The sequence below is a fragment of the Cystoisospora suis genome, assembly GCF_002600585.1.
Source record: "Cystoisospora suis strain Wien I chromosome Unknown contig_1461, whole genome shotgun sequence".
NCBI classification, from domain to species: Eukaryota; Apicomplexa; class Conoidasida; order Eucoccidiorida; family Sarcocystidae; genus Cystoisospora; species Cystoisospora suis.
The window spans coordinates 22344-44124 of NW_027154261.1; the positions used below are offsets into that span (position 1 = coordinate 22344).

At 55.1% G+C, this 21781-nt stretch overlaps 3 protein-coding genes across 3 annotated transcripts; 2 read left to right on the forward strand and 1 right to left on the reverse strand.

Moving 5' to 3' along the window:
• The first annotated feature begins 3269 nt into the window (after positions 1-3269).
• Positions 3270-7126, forward strand: CSUI_003334 (uncharacterized protein). Its single transcript, XM_068063532.1, has 8 exons — positions 3270-3329; positions 3765-3841; positions 4227-4296; positions 4585-4749; positions 5018-5092; positions 5397-5590; positions 5836-6344; positions 6552-7126. The coding sequence occupies exons 4-8, from the start codon at positions 4587-4589 to the stop codon at positions 6631-6633; spliced, it is 1023 nt and encodes a 340-aa protein (XP_067924489.1). The 5' UTR covers positions 3270-3329; positions 3765-3841; positions 4227-4296; positions 4585-4586; the 3' UTR covers positions 6634-7126.
• Positions 7127-8823: 1697 nt separating this feature from the next.
• On the forward strand, positions 8824-13389 carry CSUI_003335 (gmc oxidoreductase; the record flags this gene model as incomplete). The annotated part of the gene is given in 11 exon segments (XM_068063533.1): positions 8824-9037; positions 9211-9573; positions 9592-9971; positions 10099-10231; positions 10466-10820; positions 11085-11324; positions 11495-11648; positions 11792-11938; positions 12044-12716; positions 12795-12999; positions 13323-13389. 10 exon segments carry the CDS (start codon positions 9273-9275, stop codon positions 13387-13389), a joined length of 2655 nt encoding a protein of 884 aa, XP_067924490.1. The 5' UTR covers positions 8824-9037; positions 9211-9272.
• A 1783-nt stretch (positions 13390-15172) lies between these two features.
• CSUI_003336 (uncharacterized protein) lies at positions 15173-20631 on the reverse strand (the record flags this gene model as incomplete). The annotated part of the gene is made up of 6 exons (XM_068063534.1): positions 15173-15322; positions 15483-15545; positions 15791-16396; positions 16614-16760; positions 18450-18789; positions 20081-20631. Coding segments are annotated over 6 exons (1857 nt in total), but the record flags the coding sequence as incomplete, so codon positions are not given.
• Positions 20632-21781: the final 1150 nt, after the last annotated feature.

Sequence of the window (21781 nt, forward strand, 5' to 3'; positions counted from 1 at the left end):
CGCGGCCTGGACAAACAAACAAGGAAGGCTCTCATAACAGTAGAGAGCGCGCCCCTGCCGAACTTGTTTCGGGAGCAGTATGGCCGACGTCTGCCAGGTCCGCGCCGGAATGACGTCAGAACACCCCGGCAACAGAGGCCCTTCCGGCGGGACAGTTCCGGACAAGGAAATAGCTTCAAGTGGTACTACTGCAGGAAAGGACATTTCTACAATGCGTGTCACTCCGTCCGCCGTGCCCTTTTCGAAGGAAGAATCACCATGGCGGCCGCGGAAACGGACAGCCCAACAGACTCGGGAAACAACGCCCTCCAGCAGTAAAGGGGGACTATAATGAGGTGGCCGGGCGACGAGCGACGGAGCCGACGCCCTGGGAGGTTGACGGAAGGGAAAGGGAGCTCACAAAGAGTGGAAGCAGCGATTTCCTCCCGTTACTCTTATAGCCCCACACTTGTAAGGCTTAGATTATTTCGATTCGTGTACGGTCACTTGTCCCCTTCTATGCCATCATCGCGCCCCCCATATGCCTCTTGTCTATCCAGACGTTCGGAACATCCTTTCTTCTCATTGGCTTCCCGCAAAGCCCCCTCTCCCTCTATAGCGTGGTTCGTTCACGCGGGGCGGTTCCATAAAGTTAGGAGGTTCACGTCCCCCGTACCCAGATATTCTGCCACGCTTGCATCCCCCTACATTTACCCACGTTGATCATCTGGATCGAGGCGGGTCCCTATTCGACGCCTCCATATGTGCGTAGATGTTCACAGCCATTCGGATCGCATCAGATAGCGTAAACGGCTGGCTCATACGCACGAATCCGCCTGATAGGTGGATGTAGCCCCTCAACGAATATTTGCAGCATTTCAGCTTCCGACATGCTCGGACAATCTGCCAACGCCTCGTTAAAACGATCGATGTAGTCACGAATATTAGATCTCTGCTTCACTTTTCTCAGACGAAATGAAGCCTCAGAAGCACTGTAAGGAGCGTGATGCTGTATTAAACGCACATACGATTTGCCCACGATGCAGGGCGCTCCACGCTCCGTAGTGCTAAAGTATACCGTCTCGTTGCCTCCAGATCTAAAAACGTTACTGCTACCAATATCTTCTCTTCTTGAGTTAGCCCTAGCGCTTCTATATAGATTTCCATCTGTGCTATCCATGCAGCTGGATGCTCGCCTGTAAACAATGGGGGGGGCCTCGATGCGTCCAACACTCTTGCGTTCCTGTTTTGAAAGTCTATCTGCGCCGCCGCACGCAAATATCCAAGTGTTGAACTCTCTCCGCAGAGAGCAAACTCCATGTTCGCCACATCCTGCAATGGGGTTGCTCGCGCTGGAGCCTCTCGGCTCTTTCTTGACTGCTCTCTCCATGTCTGCAGTAGTCTACGACGTATCGCTGTTCGTCACCGAGAACCGCAGTGGTGGTTCGGTGGTCCTTCCTTGAGTCGCCTCCATGACACTGCGTCGCCTCCTCTGCCTCCTTGTTTCCCACACAGGGTGATGAGAAAAGTGAGTTCCCGGGTCACGGCACCAGATGGGGTGAAAGTTGGGAGGCGGGAGGAAGAAAATGGCGTGAGGCTGAGTCGCGCTGCGGTGAACTAACCTTCCGCCCTAGCCTTCCGTCGATAGTTCCTCAATTAGCTTCCCCTAGGAAGCATAAACGCGCGAACCCACTTTTCTACCTACGTAGTGGATGGAGTGGGTACGAAGAAACACTCCCAACTACGGGAAGGCGGGGGATGGCTCTTCCCTGAGGATCCCAGCTAAGCTGAGTGAAATGAAGGGAGGGAAAATGAGCGTAGGAGGCAACCGCATAGAACGCGGATGCTCAACGAGAGCTTCCCTCACGACATACAGCTTCTAAGGTGCTTGAACTGCTTCATTCTGCTGGTCTTGTTGATTTAACGTTTAGGATCGATCCCCTAGGATTCCTACATTCGACATTCACGCATGGTTCTCGTCGTCAGCGAAGAGTTCATACACATCGTAGCCTACGTTACTTAAGGGTGTAAGCCGGACAACCTCCTTTCGTCGCCCGGTTTCCTGAGGGTGGGTTAGACGCTGGCTCTCGTTTGTTGGTTTTCCGTCCAAGCTTCCAACAAAGCCGCGGGTGCCGAGATGCCGGCCCACCAGGACCTCGAAGATATCGAAGAACACAAAACTCCTGTTGCGCCGCGACAGGTTCTGTCTCTGTCGCGAAGTATGAAAGACTGGGAGAGCTGTTGCAAACGGGAATCCCAATGACTGACTATATACAGTGCTGGCTGCGCCGCCCAACTCCACGAGGTGAGGCGGGCCGCATCGTCCGCTCGTCCTTCCCCGGGAAACCTAGAAGAGACACCGAACCCCAGTGAGACGCGTTTCCGGCCGGACTTACTGCCGTCCCCGGGGTAGATTTGAGTTCACCGTAACTGGTTACTGCCATTCTCTGGGAAACCAGCCCTTCCTGGCTTGTCTGGTGTGATTCTCCGTCCTGGAATGTTTAGCGTGGACCTTCTGCGCACCCTACAGATAATTAAGGCCAGCAGTGAAACGGAAAACAACCATCGTGGCTGCTAATCTGGGAGCACCAAGAAAGGAATTCACGCCGCCAGTCTGCGCGCGTGGGCGGTGGCGCGAGCATAGGCGGTAGTCCGGTGTGTTCCGGCGTGCGCTCGTGGAATTGGCGAAAGCACCCGGCTTCTTCCTCCGAGAGCCAGAACGGCAACGATAGCGAGAAATTTGTTGCGTCTGCGTTGGTAAAATCTGCGCCCGTCCCCTTGCACTGGCTCGCCTGTCAGACCCAACAAGTCTTTGTCGAAGCTCCACCTCGAAGTGAATACACTCACCACCTGCTGAAGCTGTTTTGTTGGCCGTTGCAATCCAGCTGCGGGTGTCACGCAGGAAGACCTTTCACCTGTAGTCTCGGATGTCAGGCCAACCAAACCACGGGAAACTCATTCACTTGTCTGCTCCGCTTTTCCGACGCTGAAGGAGGACTCGAAACTGGACGGAAGTTCGCCCGGAGTTTGTTTTGTCTCGGCAGCCCGCAGTCTCTACCTTGTCTGCCCGCGGACGCTGCGCAGCTGGAGGTGCTTCGTGAGGCCTTCCGGCAAGCAGACAAGAGCCGAGCTGGCCACCCGGTCCGCTCGGCCACGTTTCAGGCTGCCACGTGAGAGGCCCCTGGTCCTTGAGTTTCTAGGTAACTCCTGCAGAAAAATGGGTAACAAGGCGGCCGGAGCATCACGAGTTTGCGCCGCCTTTTCATTGGCAGTCTTCCTCGCGGTAGACTTTCGGATCAACGGGGTCGCGGTCGCGGGGCTGACTATAGTTTCCAGGAGACCAAGTAAAGGTAAGCAAAGCACTGCTCAACAACATTTCCTGTGCAACAACGTGTTGCATAGCAACGGAGGAAGCGTGCGCCAGCAATCCAGCAGTACCTGGTCGTATGTTGAAAGGAGTTTTCCACTGCTGCATCCTCCACTGACGAGTGCAAGGCGCTGCTCCGTGGCGCGTCCTTACCGGGTACTTTGTCCGCAGGGTCCAATTTTTTTCCCGTCATTCACGTCCATTCTCGTAGCCGTGGCATTCACCTGCTGCTGGTAGCTTCAGGCTCTCCTTTCTAGACTTCAGTGTACGGCAGTGCGAGTTTCTGCGCATTCGGCACATCACGGATTCTGGACGAGAGCGCAGAACGCCTTTCTGTCCTGCGGCCGTGATAAAAGACACAAGACGATCTTCAATAACAGACTGCTGGCGCCTTCTGTGCTGTTACTCGTTCGTCCAGGTTTTGCTCTCGACAGCAACAGCTCCCGTAGCACGGCTAGCAGTGACGACACCAAGTCCAAGCAGCGTTCGGACAGAGTGGGTTTCGCGGGGGGGAACTTGTCTGCAGGCCAGACAAGCTCGTGTAGCGGGTACCTCTTAGGGGCAGCAGTGGCTCGAGGTTCTCAGAGAACTTTCGATGCGTCCTCTCTTCTAGTCTCAGGAGTGGCTTCCGTACTTAATGGTAGCAGACACGCAGTGCAGTGGTGACCCCGCCACCTCTCCTTCAGGACACGGTGCCTTCCTGACTGGTTAATGATGCGTCATGGAATGTTACGAACACGGTTCCAGCGTCGTCACACCCGGTCAACCTGCTCACAGTCACGGACCTCGTCATCGCCCACCTTTGCTAGTGCGCTCAACGGCCTCTGAATGCCGTTGGGGCACTCACTTTCTTGTTTGCTTTCCGTGTGACCACCTTTAGGACACCTTGCTGCGGTTTCCCTCTGGCTTGCTGGAGGCGAGTCGGCATTTTGGTGACCCTTCCTTCGACGGTAAGTCTCGCGAAGAAAAACCACCACTCCGACGCAGACGGAGATAGAGCGACGGTCTTTCGGGACTGCCCGTTCCCGGAACACTCTTAGGCGTAGAATCCGCGAACTCAGTGGCGGCGTAGAGTCGGCGCACACAGTTGTCTTCCTTCTGGCTTTGGCTGGGTGATTAGCTGCAATGTGGGCGCGCAGTGGTTCATCACGCGACATGCCCACGAGGCACCCTCCTCCAGGGTACGGGGCCAGCCACGATCAGTTTCCCTGTTGCTGACTATGACGCGCCACGTGCAGGAATGCTTGCCGGGCTGCGGTGGAAACCAGATGGCCTGGCCACGTCCATGCAACGGTTCTGCACGAAGTTCGGATCCAGGCACGTGCGGGACATATGCACAGGAACCCGCCGTCTACTTGAACACAAGATCAAGTCCCTCGGTTCTGCCGCGGAATCCCCCTTAGGTGCGTGTATCTCCATCATCTTGACTGGAGCGCGTCCCCGTGTCTTGCCACCCGGTGGCATGGCGGGTCGTCGGCAGAGCCTACGGGACGGCTTTACTCGCAATACCACAGCACAGTACCTGCAGAACCCGGTAGGCACAGAGCACATAAGCTGCAGTGACCACTGGCTTTTGAGAGTTTGCATGTTTTCACTCTCTCCTACAGCAGTAAGAGACCCGTGGCCACTCGGTCAAATTGACAGGCGATACTCTCTGCTGTGCCGTCGCAGAAACATTGAAGCTTCTTCGAATGGTCCCGCTCCACCCACTTTTTCTCCGGGAGGGTCCCGAAGAGTCGCCTCTAAGTAAGCTTGAAGGAGGAGTTTGGGACCAGGCTCCCGCTTACTGCTCTTGATCTAGGCAACAGTGAGGCAGGCATGCAGGCATTGCCTGTTCCCCCGGATAGTAGGTCGTTTGCTCAGATTTGCATTTTGGGCAAGGCGAGATCACAGTATAGTTCTTGACCATCAGAGAATGTGCTGTCGCGGCTTCCCGGAGCTGAGCTGTTTTAGACTGGCACTGACAGCAGGCAGCAACTTCGGATGTCCTTTCAGACGAAACACACTTCGATGTCCTGCTGCCCCTGAGTTCGGCACATGCGCTGCTTAGGCTCTCCTCCGGACCAGCCGGACTCTACTCCTCGCCTGCTCGAAGTAGAGGAGTACCTCCTCCCGATCAAAACTGCGGACCCTGATAACCGAATGGGACGGGCCCGACTCCTCGACCTGCTTGAGTACAGGTCCTGCGTCACTGATGTGGCGAACAGTGACCAGTTTAATGATATCTCCAAAAGCGGCATGCCGGTGAGAACGTGGCCGGACACCGACAGGGACAACCTGGCGGAGCCGGGAACGCTGTAAAAGCATTTACAGATAGTATCACACCGTGGACGAGAAAGCATCTTTTTATGCAATCGTTTTCGTTACTTCACGTTCCCACGGTCGAAGAAGAATCACGAGGCCGCTGTGGTGACCTGCAGCTGCTACGAGTCTGTCTGTGTTAGTCCTCGGACACGTATGCGTTCCGTCCGCTATTGTCTTCCCCTCAGAACTGGATCCAGCTCCGGTTCACGTCCCTGCTTCAGCCGCCGGAGGCAGATGCAATGGCAACCGGGCTTCTTGTGAACGCTATGGACCTTCGAGGAGCTCCGCTAGAGACGAGGCGGCAATGTGAGCGTGCGGGAGATCGCGACTGCGACACATCGGAAGCGACCGCGCCACCCGCAGGGACCCATCTGACACGGACAGCCAGCTCTTTCACCCTTGTACTCATGGCTCGAATTGCGGCTGTTTTCGATGCCGATGAGCATCGAGGGCGGAAGTGCGGTGCCGATGGAAGCGCCGAGGAATCAAGGCGGCCAGCGTGTGCACGGCTGAACGCCTTCCTGAAATTTAGGAAGGCCGCCAGGGGAGCAGCAGAAGAGATTTCCCGACTCTCCTTCAGCGACTTCGATGCTCAAGTAAAGCAAATCTGTCTCGACTACGACACGACGACAGTATCACAAGCCGAGACGAGACACATGCGTGATCTTGTCCACGGAAAAGCTCTGATCACTACGTTAGCAGGTTCGTCTGCCAATTATTTTGCACCAGACGGGCCGGATGTCCGGATCCGGCAAGACACACTTCTATCGTGGAACAGAGTGAAGAGGCACAGTTACTTCGATACGTAGGGCACATGATCAGTTTCGCCGTGACGCCGGTGACACGTGGCTGCCGTTCACGTGTGGCGTCCGCCTGTTTGTGGTCTCTGCCTGCCTGCCAGCTCTTCAACTCTCTCAGCGGCCGGTGCTTCATACAGTATTATCCATCCCGCTGATCTCCCTGATAACCAGGCGACGCCTTAGGTGGTTGCGCAGCCTACTCTCGGAGTCAGCCCGGGCAGCGATTGAATTGGAGGAGGCGCTGACAACCGAAGATCTGGGCCTCGGTGGCCAAGCCCTTTCCGACTTACAGCATGCCCGGCAGGCGGCAACCGTGTACTCGGTCCTTGCATCTATTCATTGCGCAACAGCGGTGCCCGATCTGACAAAAGTTGCAAGCGTCCGGAGTATAGCGCAGGCCGTCCCGAGCTTTTAGTCGTGTCTGAAGGGAAAAAGACTAGCCTCCCAGCAGACTTCCCCAAAACAAGCTTTCTCTACTATTGTTTTATTACTACACAAGCGTAACCAGTGAATGTTGCACGACGGGCAACTGTGACCAGCCCCTCTCATAATGAAGCTCTGAACGTTCACAGCTGGAACGACAGAAGCGAATGGTACGTGGCCTCACGGTCTCGTGAGATTGGCCGTGCGGGATTGCAAGGACAGTGGTCCTGCTGCGATCTGTTTTGATTGCCGGGAACGCTGGAGTCTTCTTCTACATGCTCGAATGCCTGCCAACTCAAAACGCTCTATTACCAAGGAAGCGGGGCCGGGAAACGGTTCGTGTTTCGTCCAGTTCCAGCGGCGCTCAACTCGCACCGAGAAGCCGGAAAGATAAGCTTCCGTAGTGTAAATTCGCGGATGGATCAAACAGTTCCACCATCTGGCGACGCGAAAAAAGTTGGTGCACTTTGACTTGAGAGAGGATTGACCCTCTGCATCTGTCGGTTCTGCGTGGCACCCTGAGAACAAGGCCCCTCTGTTGCCACAGTACATGTCAAGCGAATAGAGTAGCATGTTCCCCTCTTGCCTGGCTATGGTCATTCGAGAGACAGAAACTTTGCCTCTTGATTGCGATAGGCAGCGAAGCTAGCTTCGAGGTAGTGTCAGCTTGCTCGAAGAATGGGAAAACTTCACAATGGAGAGAGGGAGGGCGATAAGAAAGCCGCAGTGTCTCCTAGCTGGCTTACCTGCCTGCCCTTCTATCTGGAACCACACCGATGACAAGCATTCGCTCGTGGCAAACATCAACAGCAGTCTTGATCTGGACACTTGCACCCCAGCTGGCAGCCGCCCTATCGGTCCACTGCGGTGTCCCGTGAGACACCATCTTCGAAACAGACAAAAGTTGTCATGAGTTTGCTGATGAGTTACTCCTTCCTGCATCGAACTTCCTTCCGTGGAATAGAGGAGCGTACGCGGAACGGTGGGAAGTCGCTGTCACACGCTGCCCGTAACAATCTACCCTGACGCTGGGAAAGCTACTGGGGCGCGAACAACAAGACAGGACAACAGCTGAATCAAAATGTGACGGAGTGCCCTAGACGCGTCCCTTGACGAAGACTTCGCGTGGGGGTCCGTCCGGCTCTCACAAGCCACTGGCGATGCAGTAGTTTTTGGTAAGAATGGCAGGACCAGTGGACACCCTCCTCTTCGTCAGCTAATGTGTACGAGGAAACGTTTGGTTATCCTGGCTAGCCGTGAGTCGTGTATGCCAGCGGGGTTCGGGCGCGGATGCCCTTCCCGCCGTGCATATCGGTCGGGAGCGCCGGGTGCAGCTACTCCGGCGGGACTGGTTCTAATGTATTTTTGTTTTTCCTCTGCTCACGTTTGCAGTCTTGCATGACAAACAGTATCTCTGTATCGAACGCGCTCACAGCAAGTTCGCTTAGACCGCTTCGATTGCGGTGTCCGTGTTTTATTTCTACTCACTTCTTAACCACAATGACATCTCTCTACGGACGTCCCCTTGTCGGGATGATCTGTTTTTTTCTCTGTTGGCCACTGTCCACAACTTTTTGGCCGGTGACAAATTCTTCGGTGATCTTGACCGCCGACGGCCAAGCCACAGCCCGAGTAGACCTGCCTGGAAACAAAGAAGCTGACTTAGGCGGTCCCACTGAGTCATCAGTCTCTGTTACGGAGCTGGTGGCGCGTCACCAAGTCTCAGCCACTTCGCCTAGTCCTGTCCCAGCAGTACAACAAGCCTCCAGCCCAGATCTGTCCGGTTCTGGTGCCCTCTCAGAAGCGATGAGACTCGAAGTGTCTCCAGTTAACCATCCTTTACCGGGCAGGCCTCTCATTGATCCTCTCGCGCTTCCAACAACCACTGGCTCGGTGGGTGACTTCTCTGTCCGCTCGGATGGTCTTGCTGGACACGGGCCTAATGCAGAAAACCTGGAGTCAGTCTTGAAACCCTCCCAATACAATGTAGAGTCGAATCTCAGATCACGCAGTCCGTCTCCGAGTTCGATACCCCGATGTAAAGGAGGAGAAACTCTGTTGGAGGGCAGATGCACCCGGGTCGCCGAGGACAGCTTGTTCGACTTTATTGTCGTCGGATGTGGAGCAGTAGGGTGTCCCTTGGCGAGGACCCTGGCGGATTCTGGTAAGTAGACTAAGCGTCTAGGAAAGAATTCCTGCCGCTTTGCTAACCACATTCAGCATCAGTGAGGCACTCATTGTTCCTGCCCGATGCAGCTACTCCCAAGCACTCCGAGCACTACGCATCCAAGTGCTCAGGGTTTCAAGTGACGTTTTCCATTCTGAATTGGTTTTCAGGAAAGAGAGTGCTCGTGCTGGAACGGGGTCAGGAGCGAACGACAAAAGGGACGCCGAACGCGATGGATATATTTGGTGCAGGCAGAGCCGTTGCTGATGAAAGTCTCACGCAGCTCATCCAGACGAACCAAGGAGTCCGTAGCCAAGTAGCAGGAGTGATGGGTGGAGGCACCAGCATTAATATGGCTATAATCGCCATGGAAAGCGAGGAGTACTTCAGTTATCTTAACTCGAACCACGGATGGACCCTGGACTTGAAGCTGATTGACGAGGTCTGTCGACTTCATTTGGATCACCTGGAGGCCAAGATAGGAGGATTTGCTTCCTGTCAGCCTCGCCAGTTGTCCCCGTTCTGTTTGAGACGTACATAGTCCACGGCAGTACTGAAGGGACTCTTGTGGTTCCATTCTGGGTCTTTAACTTTCTTTTGTTCACAGGCACACAGATGGGTGTCGAGGGCATTCAGCCCGATGCCACAGGACGTCGTATATGGGTCTAGACTCAGCCAGAGCTTACAAGACCAAGGATACCTTCCTTTCAAACCGTCAGATAAAAGAGCCATGAAGACTGTGGATCCAGTGCCGACATCGGGTTTAGCTTATTCGGACAAGCTGGTTCCTGGCTATGTTTGGGGGGGCGTAACGATTTTTGACAAAAAAAAAGGATTTTTCAGGAACTCCTCGGACGTATTCCTCTATGAAGCACCCAGCCGGGTAGCTCACTCCGGTCGTCTTGTGCTGAAAGCCGGCAAGTTTGTTGAGGTTCGTGGCCTTGAACACTAAGAAAAAGCTGACCCACCAGTCGTCTCTAGTGCTACCGGCTGGCCAGTGATTCGGTTGCGCCACTGACGAACGTGTCACTTCTCTGTTTGTAATTTGCCATTTTCAGAAATTAATGTTCGATACTCCCACAGCGACAACGCCCCGCGCTGTCTGCGTGAAGTATCGCTCCACAACTCGTGAGGACATGGCACCACTGGGCCGTGATACAGTGCCCAAGAGCTCTCGGCAACCTGCCCAGGGTGAGTGAGCTCCGGCCATCCGTTCCGGAGTTGCGTCTGGTTCCAAACTTTTCGGCAGTCTGACGACCAGGACACTACAGGCCGCTCACTCGTTGACTGCGCCGCAACAGCCGGTTTCATTATCAGTGCGTTTGAAGGCCTTCAGCGGTCGTCATCATGCACTGCAACCGGCTCGCGAGGAGTGGTCTGTCTTTACTTCAGAGTAGTATCATCCGTGCGGGATCGTTTTTACAGGCCTTCTCGACTATTTGATCGGCTACGCGTCGAAGCTGCTTGCACAGTTCTGGTCTGAGCCTGAATCCCACGAGATTGCTTGTGTCCGAAACGAGGGCGAGATTATTCTTTCCGCTGGAGCTATTCACAGTCCATTGATCCTTTTCCGCTCCGGCGTCGGACCCCGCGAGCAGCTGCGTGAGATCGGAGTTGACGAAGTGAAGGCAATAGAGCATTTGGGCCGCAACCTCACCGACAGGGTTCTTATACCAATCCAAATGTTTCAGAAAGAGAAGAAGAAGAAGGAAGAGAGAATTCCCCGGGTGTGCCAGGTCCTCGGCATGCGGCATCACGGCCCTTCGTGTCAAGGAGTCGGGTGCGTTTCGAAGGCTTTCGGACTCAAAGATTCCTAAACGTTGTTGGGGTACTGTGGGCAGACATGCTGAGTTGCCAGGTGCCGAGTGGATGAGCGCATGTTTCCAGCCCTGTTGAGCGTAGCCCTCTGGCAGCTGCCGATCTTTGTACTCTCTGAACGCCTTGAAAAAAGATCTAACACAATGACTTGTTTGCATCATGGCGATGTGTGCCATTATAACAGTCACACCTGTGAGCAGTTTGCTGTTTTATCTTGTCCCGCCAGCGTTAATGAACGCACACTGAAGTGCTCACTCGTGACAACGGAGGAGCTCTCGGGCCCGAATATCATTCACGGACTTCTTTGGGCATCCCATCTGCTTCTGCCTCCTTCCTGGCGTGACCACCCGGCAGCCCATGCTGTCTTCAGCTTCGTCCGAAATTGCGAAGGAAAGCTCAAGTTTAAAGGCACACCGGAATATCCCCCAGCTTGCGTCTTCGCCGAAGGTCTTCTTGATTGCCTTGAGTAAGCATCCCAGACCTCAAAAGCACATCAGTAATCTCTCGGACAGCTTCGTTGCAGGCGGTATCAGCGTCAGCATTGCATGTGGGGACTCAGTCGAGATGCGGCACATCGAAGTGAGCCATTGCTTGCTGCCGGTGTTTGTGGTCTTCGTGTCTACGGTGCCTTCGCAGCCGTAGCTTTTCTCTGTTCTACTTTACGACGGAGCCCAAATCCCGCGGTTACATTCGTCAGCACAGGGACGGCAGGGTAGAAGTAGAGGCTAACTACCTCAAGGATGAGCAAGATCTGTTCGACGCTGTCAGAGGAGTCCAATCTTTGATTCAGGTTCGTTCGCTCCCGGGGGCATACGCCACAGGGACACAAAACTACCGCAGCCGAGGCGCTGTGTCAAGAGGCGACAATCCAGTGGTAGCTGAGAGGGCTATTACTTTCGTCAATGGTCAAGCTGTCTTTGTAATGGCTTTCAGCAAGTCAACGGAGGGAGATTTGACGACATCGTCGAGCCCTTGCAGCCCGGGTCCTGCCCTGTCATGATGCTTCATACAGTGGTGGAACTATTCCTGAGGTTTGCACAAGCGGACGACCTGCCCCAATATGAAAAGCAACTTCTTTCAGTAAGGACGTTTTCTCTGGCTCGCACCCACCTTGCGTAGTTGCTTGCTGAAATATGTAGAGTATATATGGTTTCCGTGTCGGCCGTGGTGTTTTTCCTTCTCTAGGTGCGCCGGCATAAGGCGGACCTCCAGCCCTTCAGACAAGAGCGGAGGAGTGACCTTCCCTCACCCGCTGACTCCCTTCGGGCCAGTGGCTTGGAGGTGGGAACGTCTCATGTTCACGGGAAAAAGCCTGTCGAATCCAATCAGGAGCCCGGACTGTCAGCCATCACCTCATCGCTAGAGGGGCTACCGGGTGTGTCTACCCACAGAGACGCGGACCTACCATCTGTGCAGGGCTTCGAGGAGGCACTGGGAAGGGTATTCGCGGAAAAAGAAAAGGTGAAGAAACTTTTTGAGGAAGGCCGAGAGATCAAGCAGGCGCCTGCTCCGAAGACCCATGGGCCCTCAGCGCTTTCAGTTAAGAGAGTGGCAACCTCGGAATCCCAACAGGTGGAACCATCCTCATGCAACCTCAATGCTACGGAAGACTGCGAGGGGCGCCCTGTCCACAGCGAACTCTTCAGCACGACATGCATGGCGCACGACATTTTCAACGCGAGATACGGGTCTCCATGTGGAGTAGACGACATGCCGCGGACAACACAGCCCGATAGCGTCGATGACATCGGCGATTGGCATGCCCGGTTAATGGAAGAGGGTTTAGAGAACTTCTTTAGGCCTCAGCTTCCAGCAGGTTCGGCACAGTCGGCGGCCACGTACCCACCCATCCTGCCTCGTAAGCGAAGCCTACTTGTTGCTCTCTGAGCAGAAGCAACCTTTTCACGCGTTGAATCTGATTTGTTCCGTCCTACAGGACCTGACGACCCGGAAGCAGTCGCTGCCTTCGCTGTCACTTACATGACCAGCATCTGGCATTTCGCTGGCACAGCTGCAATGGGGCTTGTGGTTGACGAGGAGTTCCGCGTGAAAGGAATCAAAGGCCTTTCGATTGCTGACGCATCTGTTCTCAATCAAATGACTCGACTCAATCCCACAGCAACTCTGTTGACTCTTGGAAGGTACGCATTGAGCTTGTTCCGCGGTCGACAAGGAGAGCTCCGCAGGGTGCCTCGATCAAAAAGTGTCAGTGGGGCCGGATGCATTTATCTTCCGTTTCGTTGGTCAGCTCTTAGAGGCAGAGATAGAGCGTTTTTCCTAATATGTCACTACAGGTTGGAGGGTCACGCCTCGAACGTGTGGACCATAGGGTGTACCGGTCAGCCCGTGTCAGCGACAGTACCACCTTTGAACAGTGCCCCATCAGAATGGACCAAACCCACTACGGGTACTTCAGCCGGGGTCATGTCCGTTCGGAGCAACTCCGTTGCTATTGTCTTTGCAGGTACATAGGCTTGATGAAAGCGTCCCCACGAGCGAGCTCTACCCCGCACCCGGCGACGAAGAAATAAGGGAGCTTCTTCAGTTTCCGTTCAGTACACGTCGCAGACGCGTTCGCGGGCAACAGCAGATTCAGTTTCAGTGATGCCCTGACGTCTCGGAGAACTGGGTGAAACGATCCCACAATGACAGCCGTAGCCTTCGAGAAAACAGTACTGATATCTGTTTCAGCGAGTGTGCACGTGTGTGATCAATTTCATTATTGAATGTGTACCAACTCAATGTCACTTTTGTCCGAAGTGAACCACCTCACGGAATAATTTGTTGCGTTCACCCTGTCCGGCAAACGTCAATACAGCCACGGAGATTGCAGGCCGTGTTCAAACCTCGTCTTACACTGTACCAGAATGCTACACTGATAATCTGCAGAGGTCATCAGGAATAGCGATGCACAGCTGGTCCACTGAGGCACCCGAAGGCGCGCTCAGCGACATATGACGCGTCTTTGCAGATTAGGAGCTGCTCCTTCACTCGCTTGTATACTGCGTGCTGGCCTACGAGCCCCGCTCTGATTCGAACGAGAAGCCGCCTTTGGATTCTTCAGTCCCAGGACAACTTCTCAGGATGTCTCTGGGAGGTCCAAAGCGGAGCTGTCGGCGCCTACTGCCGTCGACATTAATAGCGTCCCTTGAGGCGTGGATCACCAGTAGCACTCGTTCAACGCTGCCTGTTCTCGGAGCATCCGGGACTCCAAAGCTGGCCCAGTGGACTTGTGCCAACTGACTGTGAGTACAGGAATTGGAAACGAAAGGATATGTGGGTCTAACCAATGTCGTTATGAGCCCGCGCAGACCGCTGACCGACACTGTTATTGAAACTGCCAGTTAACAGTTCTCTGTTCACTGGATGCACTTTCTTGCCTTTCACTGGTCTCTTTCTGGTCCGATGGGCCGACACTTCTGTCTCCGCTCAGTGCTTCGCTATTCACCAGAATCGCTTGATAGACACTGTGGGCCTCAGGTTGATTCTGTCTTATGAATTTGAGTATGAGATCCGGATGTGGTCCCCAGAATGAGCGCCAGTTCCTGGTTGTCTTCAGGATGCAGCCGGCGGAGCAGGCATACGACCTGGCCTTCAAGCTGCGATGAACGGAAGCACATTCTCAGAGCGAGGGCCCAGGCTGCAGGCCGAACTTCTCAGCAACAGGTCCTTCCGGTGGTGTCATCGGGCCTCTCAGGTGGCGCGTTTTCAACCTCGACACGAACTTCTGGGTGCTTCTGGGAGTGATAATTGAGGAGTGTCAGCACCATTTCGACGCCCCGACGGGATCGCCTGCTGGAGAAAGTGCCTGGGACGGGCAGGAACCAGTCAATCTATAGGTGTTCTGGATTCGAAGCAACATCGCCGGGTTGCTTCGGAACGCCTCTCCAGCTCACCTCACAGTCGTCAAGGAAAATCTTCAAACAGCTCCCAAATGCTTCAGCGACAGCCTTATTCTCGAAATGCAACGCGGCAGCCACCAGAGTTTCTGCGAAAGCCAGCAGTTCCACAGCGCATCCTGTATATGAGGTCCTGAGAGTTCTGCAAAGCATCTTCCTTCGGAGTTCCTCGTCTGGTTACTAATTTTCCCACCAACGGCCAAGAGGGCCCATCAACTTCTCTTTTCTCCTCGTTCAGACACTTGCAGTACGAAAGCCGCTGCGGGCGACTGTCATGAACAGTTGGTCACCAGAGGTCCACGACCGAATTCTATTTTGGGAATGGCGCCCATGTGAAGTTCTCTTCACATCGGAGCCCCTGAAGTCGTGCGTGCCTGTTCACGCGCTGCTCCGCCGCCTTTTCTTTCACCTGTCTTCAGCGTCCGCTTTTTTGGGTGTTTGTAGGAGAATGCCGCCTCGTGCGACCCGCGTAGCTGAGAAGCTGGAGACCCCTCTGGCGGGCAGCCTTACCGACAATCAGTGGCGAATTATTCCACGCCCACCGTGTGGGGGTCTTCTGAGCAGCCTGCAATAAGCACCAGCTCTGAGTAACAACGAGTGCAGTACGTCGGCGTACCGGCGTACTAGATTGATTCTGGAACCACGTTAGCAAACGCACCAACCAGCGACCCCACAAAAGCTCTTAGAATTCCACGTCACTTCTGCGCGGAGATTTCCTGTCTCACCATATGCGCCGCGTCGGTGTCCACGGTCTCCTTTTGCAGAAGGTACTGTAGGCACGAGGCCATCTGCAGAGGCAGGGATAGGAGACGGCTAGTGGCCCTGCAAGGCTCGGTCGCTCATAGGGCTGCACGCTGTGATCGGATTTTCAGTCTCAGAGAGAGGGAGTTGCTGGCCCTCTTTTTTTTGTGGCCTGGGGGTAGACTGTTTTTTTGGAAGCGCAGCTCACTGAAGTTGCCCTCCAGTCGAGTGTGACTTCGGCTACTCGTGCGAGCGCTCAAAGTTTCCCGCCGAGTTAAAACTTCTGTCTTACAGTCAAGAACTTCCTGTCTCTAGCGTCGTCCTTCAGGCAGTGCCGACAACAGCACGTCCCTCTCTTCTCGTTCGTTGCTTTCAAGGCCTCCATCAAATACAGTTGGTCCAGCTCAGTCATAGACTCTGCTACGTCGCCCGTTTCGACGTTCCCCGCAGGAAGCTCAGTCGGTGAAGAGACAGTCTGAAGGCTCTGCCTGTGTTGCGCACCCTCTTGCGAACTACGGTCCATCTGCTTCGTGTCATGTCCTTTTCCTTTGACTGTCGTGTCAAAGCGCGTGCCTCTTTTTCCTGAAGCCGGAGTTGTATTGGCGTTCTGTGCCTCTGATTCTGACTCAGCAAAGCCGGCAGCATCGCGGCCTGCCATCGAGAGGCAAGACCTTCCGGAGTTGTTTCGCCTCAAGAGTTCCTCTTCAGTACAAATTCCCCACTCGCGAATGGCGAGCACTTGGCCTTCCAATATCTTGCGTTCCAGTTCAATCTGGTTCAGGAGTTCCAGAAACTTGCTTTTTCGAGAGAGCTTCGCCTCGGTGGCTTGACGCTGCTCCTCGAGGAGTTCACTTTGCAGCGTCTTCGTCACTTCGACTATTGCAAATGACCCATAAAGCTGTACAGACGATCGATATGCAAGCGGTCCGCACTCTGTTTGCAGGGCATCAGGCCACCTGAAACATATGGTACTGGATGACGTGATTGACCCAGAAATTGAGGTTAGCATCAAGGTTTCAGCCATTCCAGCAGTGAAGCACCCAAAAGCCACGCACTGATTCTGTGATCTGTTGCCGCACCGGGAGGGGGTTCAAAACACACGAAGAGAAACTCACGCTATGCAGGAGATCCGGCTCGGTTAGCAGCTTGTTCACAATTCCTGCTTTCAGTTCACCAAGGTCCCCGCAGGCTCTGAGAAGCTTCAGAAGCAAACGTCCCTCTGGGTGTTCGAAAGACTTTCCAAGCGCAAGCGGGGGAATAACCTGTGGGAGAAGGTGGAATAGCACAGCTCGACCGCAGCGTTCACAACCAAGCAACCAGCCAACCCGTGGGGAGGGAAATACCTGGCGCGCAGACTTTGCGCCATCGAAGGAAGAGAGGTGACACGAGAACGCAACAAGTATGGATGTGCTCAACTGTGGAACGTTGGTGACCCTGGGGTCACTTTCAAGGGTTCAGAAGCGGAAGAAGAGATGCGTGCGATAAATGCGATGTCGATTTCACAGTCCGGCTGTCGGTGCCTCTTCCTTGGGTCTCTGCCCGGTGTAGGGTGCGAAGGGGCCTTGCCTGCAGAAACGTCTCGCACTGCAAAAGAGCCATCTGCCCGTCAGGATGGAGAGCGATGAAGTTGAGAAGCTCCAGCAGAAGCAGGCGGAGTTCGGGATCCGAGTGCGCAAGACTTTCAGTGGCGATGCGGGCGGCCTGTACGCACCCGGCTCCACCATTGTGATGCATGACGCGTTAGTCTGCGAAGATGAGTCAAAGGGCAACCGTGTCCCCCTCGCGCCCCTGCCCTGTAAGGTGGGCCTCTGGTACGCAAACATATGTGCTAGGTCCTAGCCAGTTCCACCTCTCAACCCTACGACTAGAAAAATGCGTCGCAGCCGTTTCTTCCGTTGGCGGAACCCCAGCTGTCTCTTAGCAAGTGCACCTGCAACCCTTCTGAGCCTGGACGAAGGGGATGGCTCACGGCCCGGTGTTCGCCTCACGGTCGGTCCGTGCGAGGGAAATGCGCCCAAAGACGTGTTGCTACTTTTATTCCAGAACTCTGTGCGGTAAATCGGTCAGGGGCCAAGACGCGTACTCCAGATGAGATGGCGACTTTTTTTCCTTCTTCGGTCGTACACAGGAAGCTCAGTAACTTCGTTGTCCTGTCAAGGCAGCATTCAGGCAGTCGTACCGGCGAAGCAGAGGCAGCGTGAGGACGAAAGTGACTGAAACTTCTTACAGAAACGGAGTGTTTCCAGGTCCTGGATTGTGCCCCAACACAAACCGTGAGCCCAGGGGATGGGTGAGATTTGGGGCGGTAGGGCTTTCTGCCCAAGCTGTAGTCACTCTGCAATTGTCGCAATCCCTAGGGATGCACGGAGCATGTAGCGACCTCGTCGAGCCGAACACAGCGGCGCAGTATTACCCTGAAGGGAACTTTGTGTTGTAATGTACCGCATCATAAGAGCCTGAATGGCTGCATCGCCAGGACTGGAGCTTGTTCTTTTTTGCTGGAGTATCTCGAGGAAGTAACATGCCCCACCAGTGACGCTGAAGGTGAGAATCACAGCGAGAGCTGCTCGCTCTCTTCAGACACGAAACAAGCAGCAGAGGATGCGCAGGCAAGAACAGTTCAGCGACTCCAGCTTTTTTTTTTTACATTTCTCTGGAAATCACACTTTATCTTCGCATGCGCGCCCGTGGCTTCGCCGGGATCCCTAGGCACAGGCGGGGCCGCAGTCAGATGGACAGCTGAGGAGCACCATAACCAGGAACTCTGCCTCGTGAGCATGGCCCACAACATGACAGCTGGAGACCGAGGCCGAAGCGCTCCTCCCTCCCTTGCACCAACTGAGGTCTACAAGTGTGGGTGGCTGTAAGGTCACCCAACGAAGCGACCTGCTTGCCGGCTTCTTTCGCGTGAGGCTTCCTTCACGCGGAGTCGCTCAGCTGCACATACTTACTGGGAGAGCCTGGAGAGAATGTCCATGACTGCACTTATACATTTTACTTGGACCTGGGAGACATCGCAACGAAACAGACTGTTCAGCTCCGGCGCTGCTTTTCACCTCACATGACAGGCAAGCAGCCTGTCGGAGAGACACGCACCAACGAGACAGGGAGGCGTACCCCAGTCGTGACACTGCCTGGCCCTGAGTAAGACTTCGGTTTGGCACAGCTATGATCCGGGATTCAGGCGTGTCCGGGCGAAGGCAAAAACAGTTAGACGAGCTCTCTTTACCGGGGTTTGTGGTATTGCGTTCAGCTTCAGCTGGAGAAATGCGCACAGCTGCGATGTTGTCCCTGCAGCACGAGCAAAACCGCGCGACAGCGGAAGGCGAGCTTTCCTTCTCAGGACAACTCGTTTTCCTGTCAGATTTCAACTTTCAGCGCTCCAGTGCCCGGTCTGTAGTAAGCGCACACCCACGAGAAAGTAGCCGGCCCCCGACTTTCTGGCGGCATTCAACCAGCGCTGACGAGACTTGAACGGGTTTGACGCACAAAGTGTTCAAGACCTAGCCTTTCTTTCTCCGCCCACGCGTCTCCTGGTTTTCGCCGAACAGACTACGCGGGCTCCGGAGATATACGCAGGTGGCAGTGCAGGCAGGGAGGCAGAAGTGTCGCGATGTTGCCTTTCCTTCAAACACGGAGCGGCAACCACCAACTGAGCGCCTCGGAACCCGACCTGCCTGCTGGAGCAACTGGGTCCCGGTCTTGTGTGAGGTCATCTTATAAAGCGACTCCGCCGCGGCCAGCCTAAAGACAAATTGCGGAGTGTCAGTCCACACGAAAGTAAAGTGGAAAACAAACAAAAGTCAACGAAGCTCTAGCTGGTGTTTGGGGAAGAGAGTGACCGGGACCGGCACAATAACGTTCTGCGACCCGCACGTGTCCTGCACACGTCCAGGGATACTCCAAGAACTGGCACTGGAAAGAAGACCCCTGTGTCACGCAAGCTTTCGGGTTGCATCGGGAAACATGGCGGTCTACTTGGAGGTATGTTATCGGCAGGCCAAGTGCCATCGCCTGCCACGTGTGTCCACGTTCTGACGGTATGTGCGTGGCGGATCGGCGCTGGGGACTGACGGCGAGACAGGAACCGAGAGCGGCGAATGCAAAAGCAGCCCACAAGCAGGACTTCGTCAACGCGGTGCCTGCACTGGCCACAGCGGTTGCGGCAAACCCTTCATTAGCAGACTCGACATGACGAGGACTGGAGCCTTCGAAGCATTCGGGTGCTCCGGTTCGGTGCTAACTTGTTGACGAACGCGTCCGGGCTAGTGAGGGCGAAGAGCGACCAGTACCACAGTATTAAAGTTTCAGCTGTTGACAACCAGCGAGGCTCCGTATGAGCTTAGAAGTCATGTGTCATGGAGGGGCACGCCCGGAGCGTGGATTCGTACGTCGGCACTCACAAAAGAGGGTCCCGGGGCGCTTTGTCACAAGCGGTGTCTTCACTCATAAGCGACGGCCCCCCCCGTCGTGGGCGTACTGCGGAGTGGCCGGGCGGGGCTCCACTGAGCTTCAAAGGGACAGGTGGTGCAGGCAGGCGACAAAATCTCTCCGTGTGGCAATTTGGCTCAAGGCGACTCACTTTACGGACTCAGACTGTGAGACGAGCAGCCTTTCCCCAAGACGCGGGATTGCCCCAGCATCTTTTATCGCCTGCCTTCCAGATGGGAGGAGAGCCGCACACCCCAGAACCTCGGCAGCGGCGGCTTGGATAAGGAAGTCGTTCGAGGTGTAGCCGTAAGGACACGCAGCGCTGCAGGATTCGACGCCGACCCGGGTGGTCGGACTTCGATGGCCCTCCACAGAGCAAAGCCTTTCGAAGACGCTGTAGCTGTGCTCTCGGCCGTTGGTCTCATCCGTCGGCGCAGAAGTCCGAGACCCTACTGAGTTTCCGGGTCTCGGGGGTCTCTCCTGTCCTACGTAACAGTCGCCAGTGGTGTGTTGCTTTTGGTGAGGTCCCACATCAGCATCTTGCGCCTTGTGACTGACAGATGACAGCTGCGCCGCACTGGCGCCCTGATGACCAGTTGTCTTGCCTAGATGATTGGGCTCGAAGGGGTGCTCTGTGTTGAAGGCTAGCAGCGGGGTGACCGCTGCGACAATGTTGCAGTGTAGGCCACAGCATTTGTCCTCCTGAAATGCCACACGGAGTATCACGCGCCAGACCATAGCCACGATCCTCGCGAGAGCACTGCGGCCTTTCCCGGCCGGACAAAGTAACGGTGGTTCGTGTGCTGCCTTCCCTCCTTGCGCGGTTCCTCGGGCATTCGCAAACAACTGCGGAGCACGCCTCCGCATTGGGAGTCTCCAAGACAACCTCGCACGACCCAGGGAGCTTGCGAGCGGTCAGCGGACAGAAAGAATACTGACTTGGGAACTGCATTTGGATTCACCCTCATCGTAGCCTCCAGCCTGTTTCCAGTGAGCCATCCATGCGAACGGAGTTCTCGCTATGAAGTGTAGCCTTTGGTCTTACTTGGTCCGAAAGAATGTCTCGGACTGTCAGCAGCGCCTCCAAGACTTTGGCGCCCCCCAAAGAACGCGCACCTCGAAGCTGCTCGACAAGACGCGGCAAGGCTCGGGACCCGTAACTGAGTTCAAAATCCAGCAACGCGGGTACGGACTGCTATCCAGAAGGGGCTGGGTTTTTGGAGTGTCCACCGAGCTGTAGGGCTACCAAATGGCTTCTGCGCTGTGCAGCGACAAGTACAGAATAGCCACTTAACGGAGAGCAGCGTGCTCAAAACAACGAGCCAAACAACTTCTTCTTGCAGCCAGGGAACTTACTTAGGGAAAGGTTTCTGGAGACCCCGTCCTGAAGGCTGCTCCCCCGACTGCCCTTTCGAGCTACAGTGCTGTCCTGCCTTACTGTTTCACCAATCCTAAAGACCCCACAAGTAGCTATACCGAGCTCATCTTAGACGCACCCTGCTGGACTGCTAGTAACCAAAGCAACAAGGAGGCCCCGGCGGATCCTCATGATAGATCAAGCAGGCTGGATTGCCCCCGTGGTACGGCAACCGTGTGTCCGTGGCGCCTCGAGGCATATACTGGGGGTTCAGACCACCGGAAGGGAGCAGAGTCTTCTCCCCTAGAACACTCTGTAAGTATCCGTGACCGCGAGCTAGTAGGCAGGGCCGAGGGCTGGCTGCGCGTAGGCAACGACCTACGCTGCCGTTATTTCGCCGGCGCCGCACGTCGCGTCCTTTGCCTCATGGTAAGGGTGGCGATAATGCAAAGAGTGGTTGTCCACAAACCGGTTGAACGCCTGTCCGTGGTGTGT

Excerpts from the sequence above, each read along its gene's own strand:
- CSUI_003334 (XM_068063532.1), top strand. The coding sequence starts at position 4,587 with ATGCTTGCCGGGCTGCGGTGGAAACCAGATGGCCTGGCCACGTCCATG. Across the intron at positions 4,750-5,017 it reads TGCCGCGGAATCCCCCTTAG|AAACATTGAAGCTTCTTCGA; the intron begins GTGCGTGTATCT and ends GTGCCGTCGCAG. Across the intron at positions 5,093-5,396 it reads TCCCGAAGAGTCGCCTCTAA|GCTCTCCTCCGGACCAGCCG; the intron begins GTAAGCTTGAAG and ends TGCGCTGCTTAG.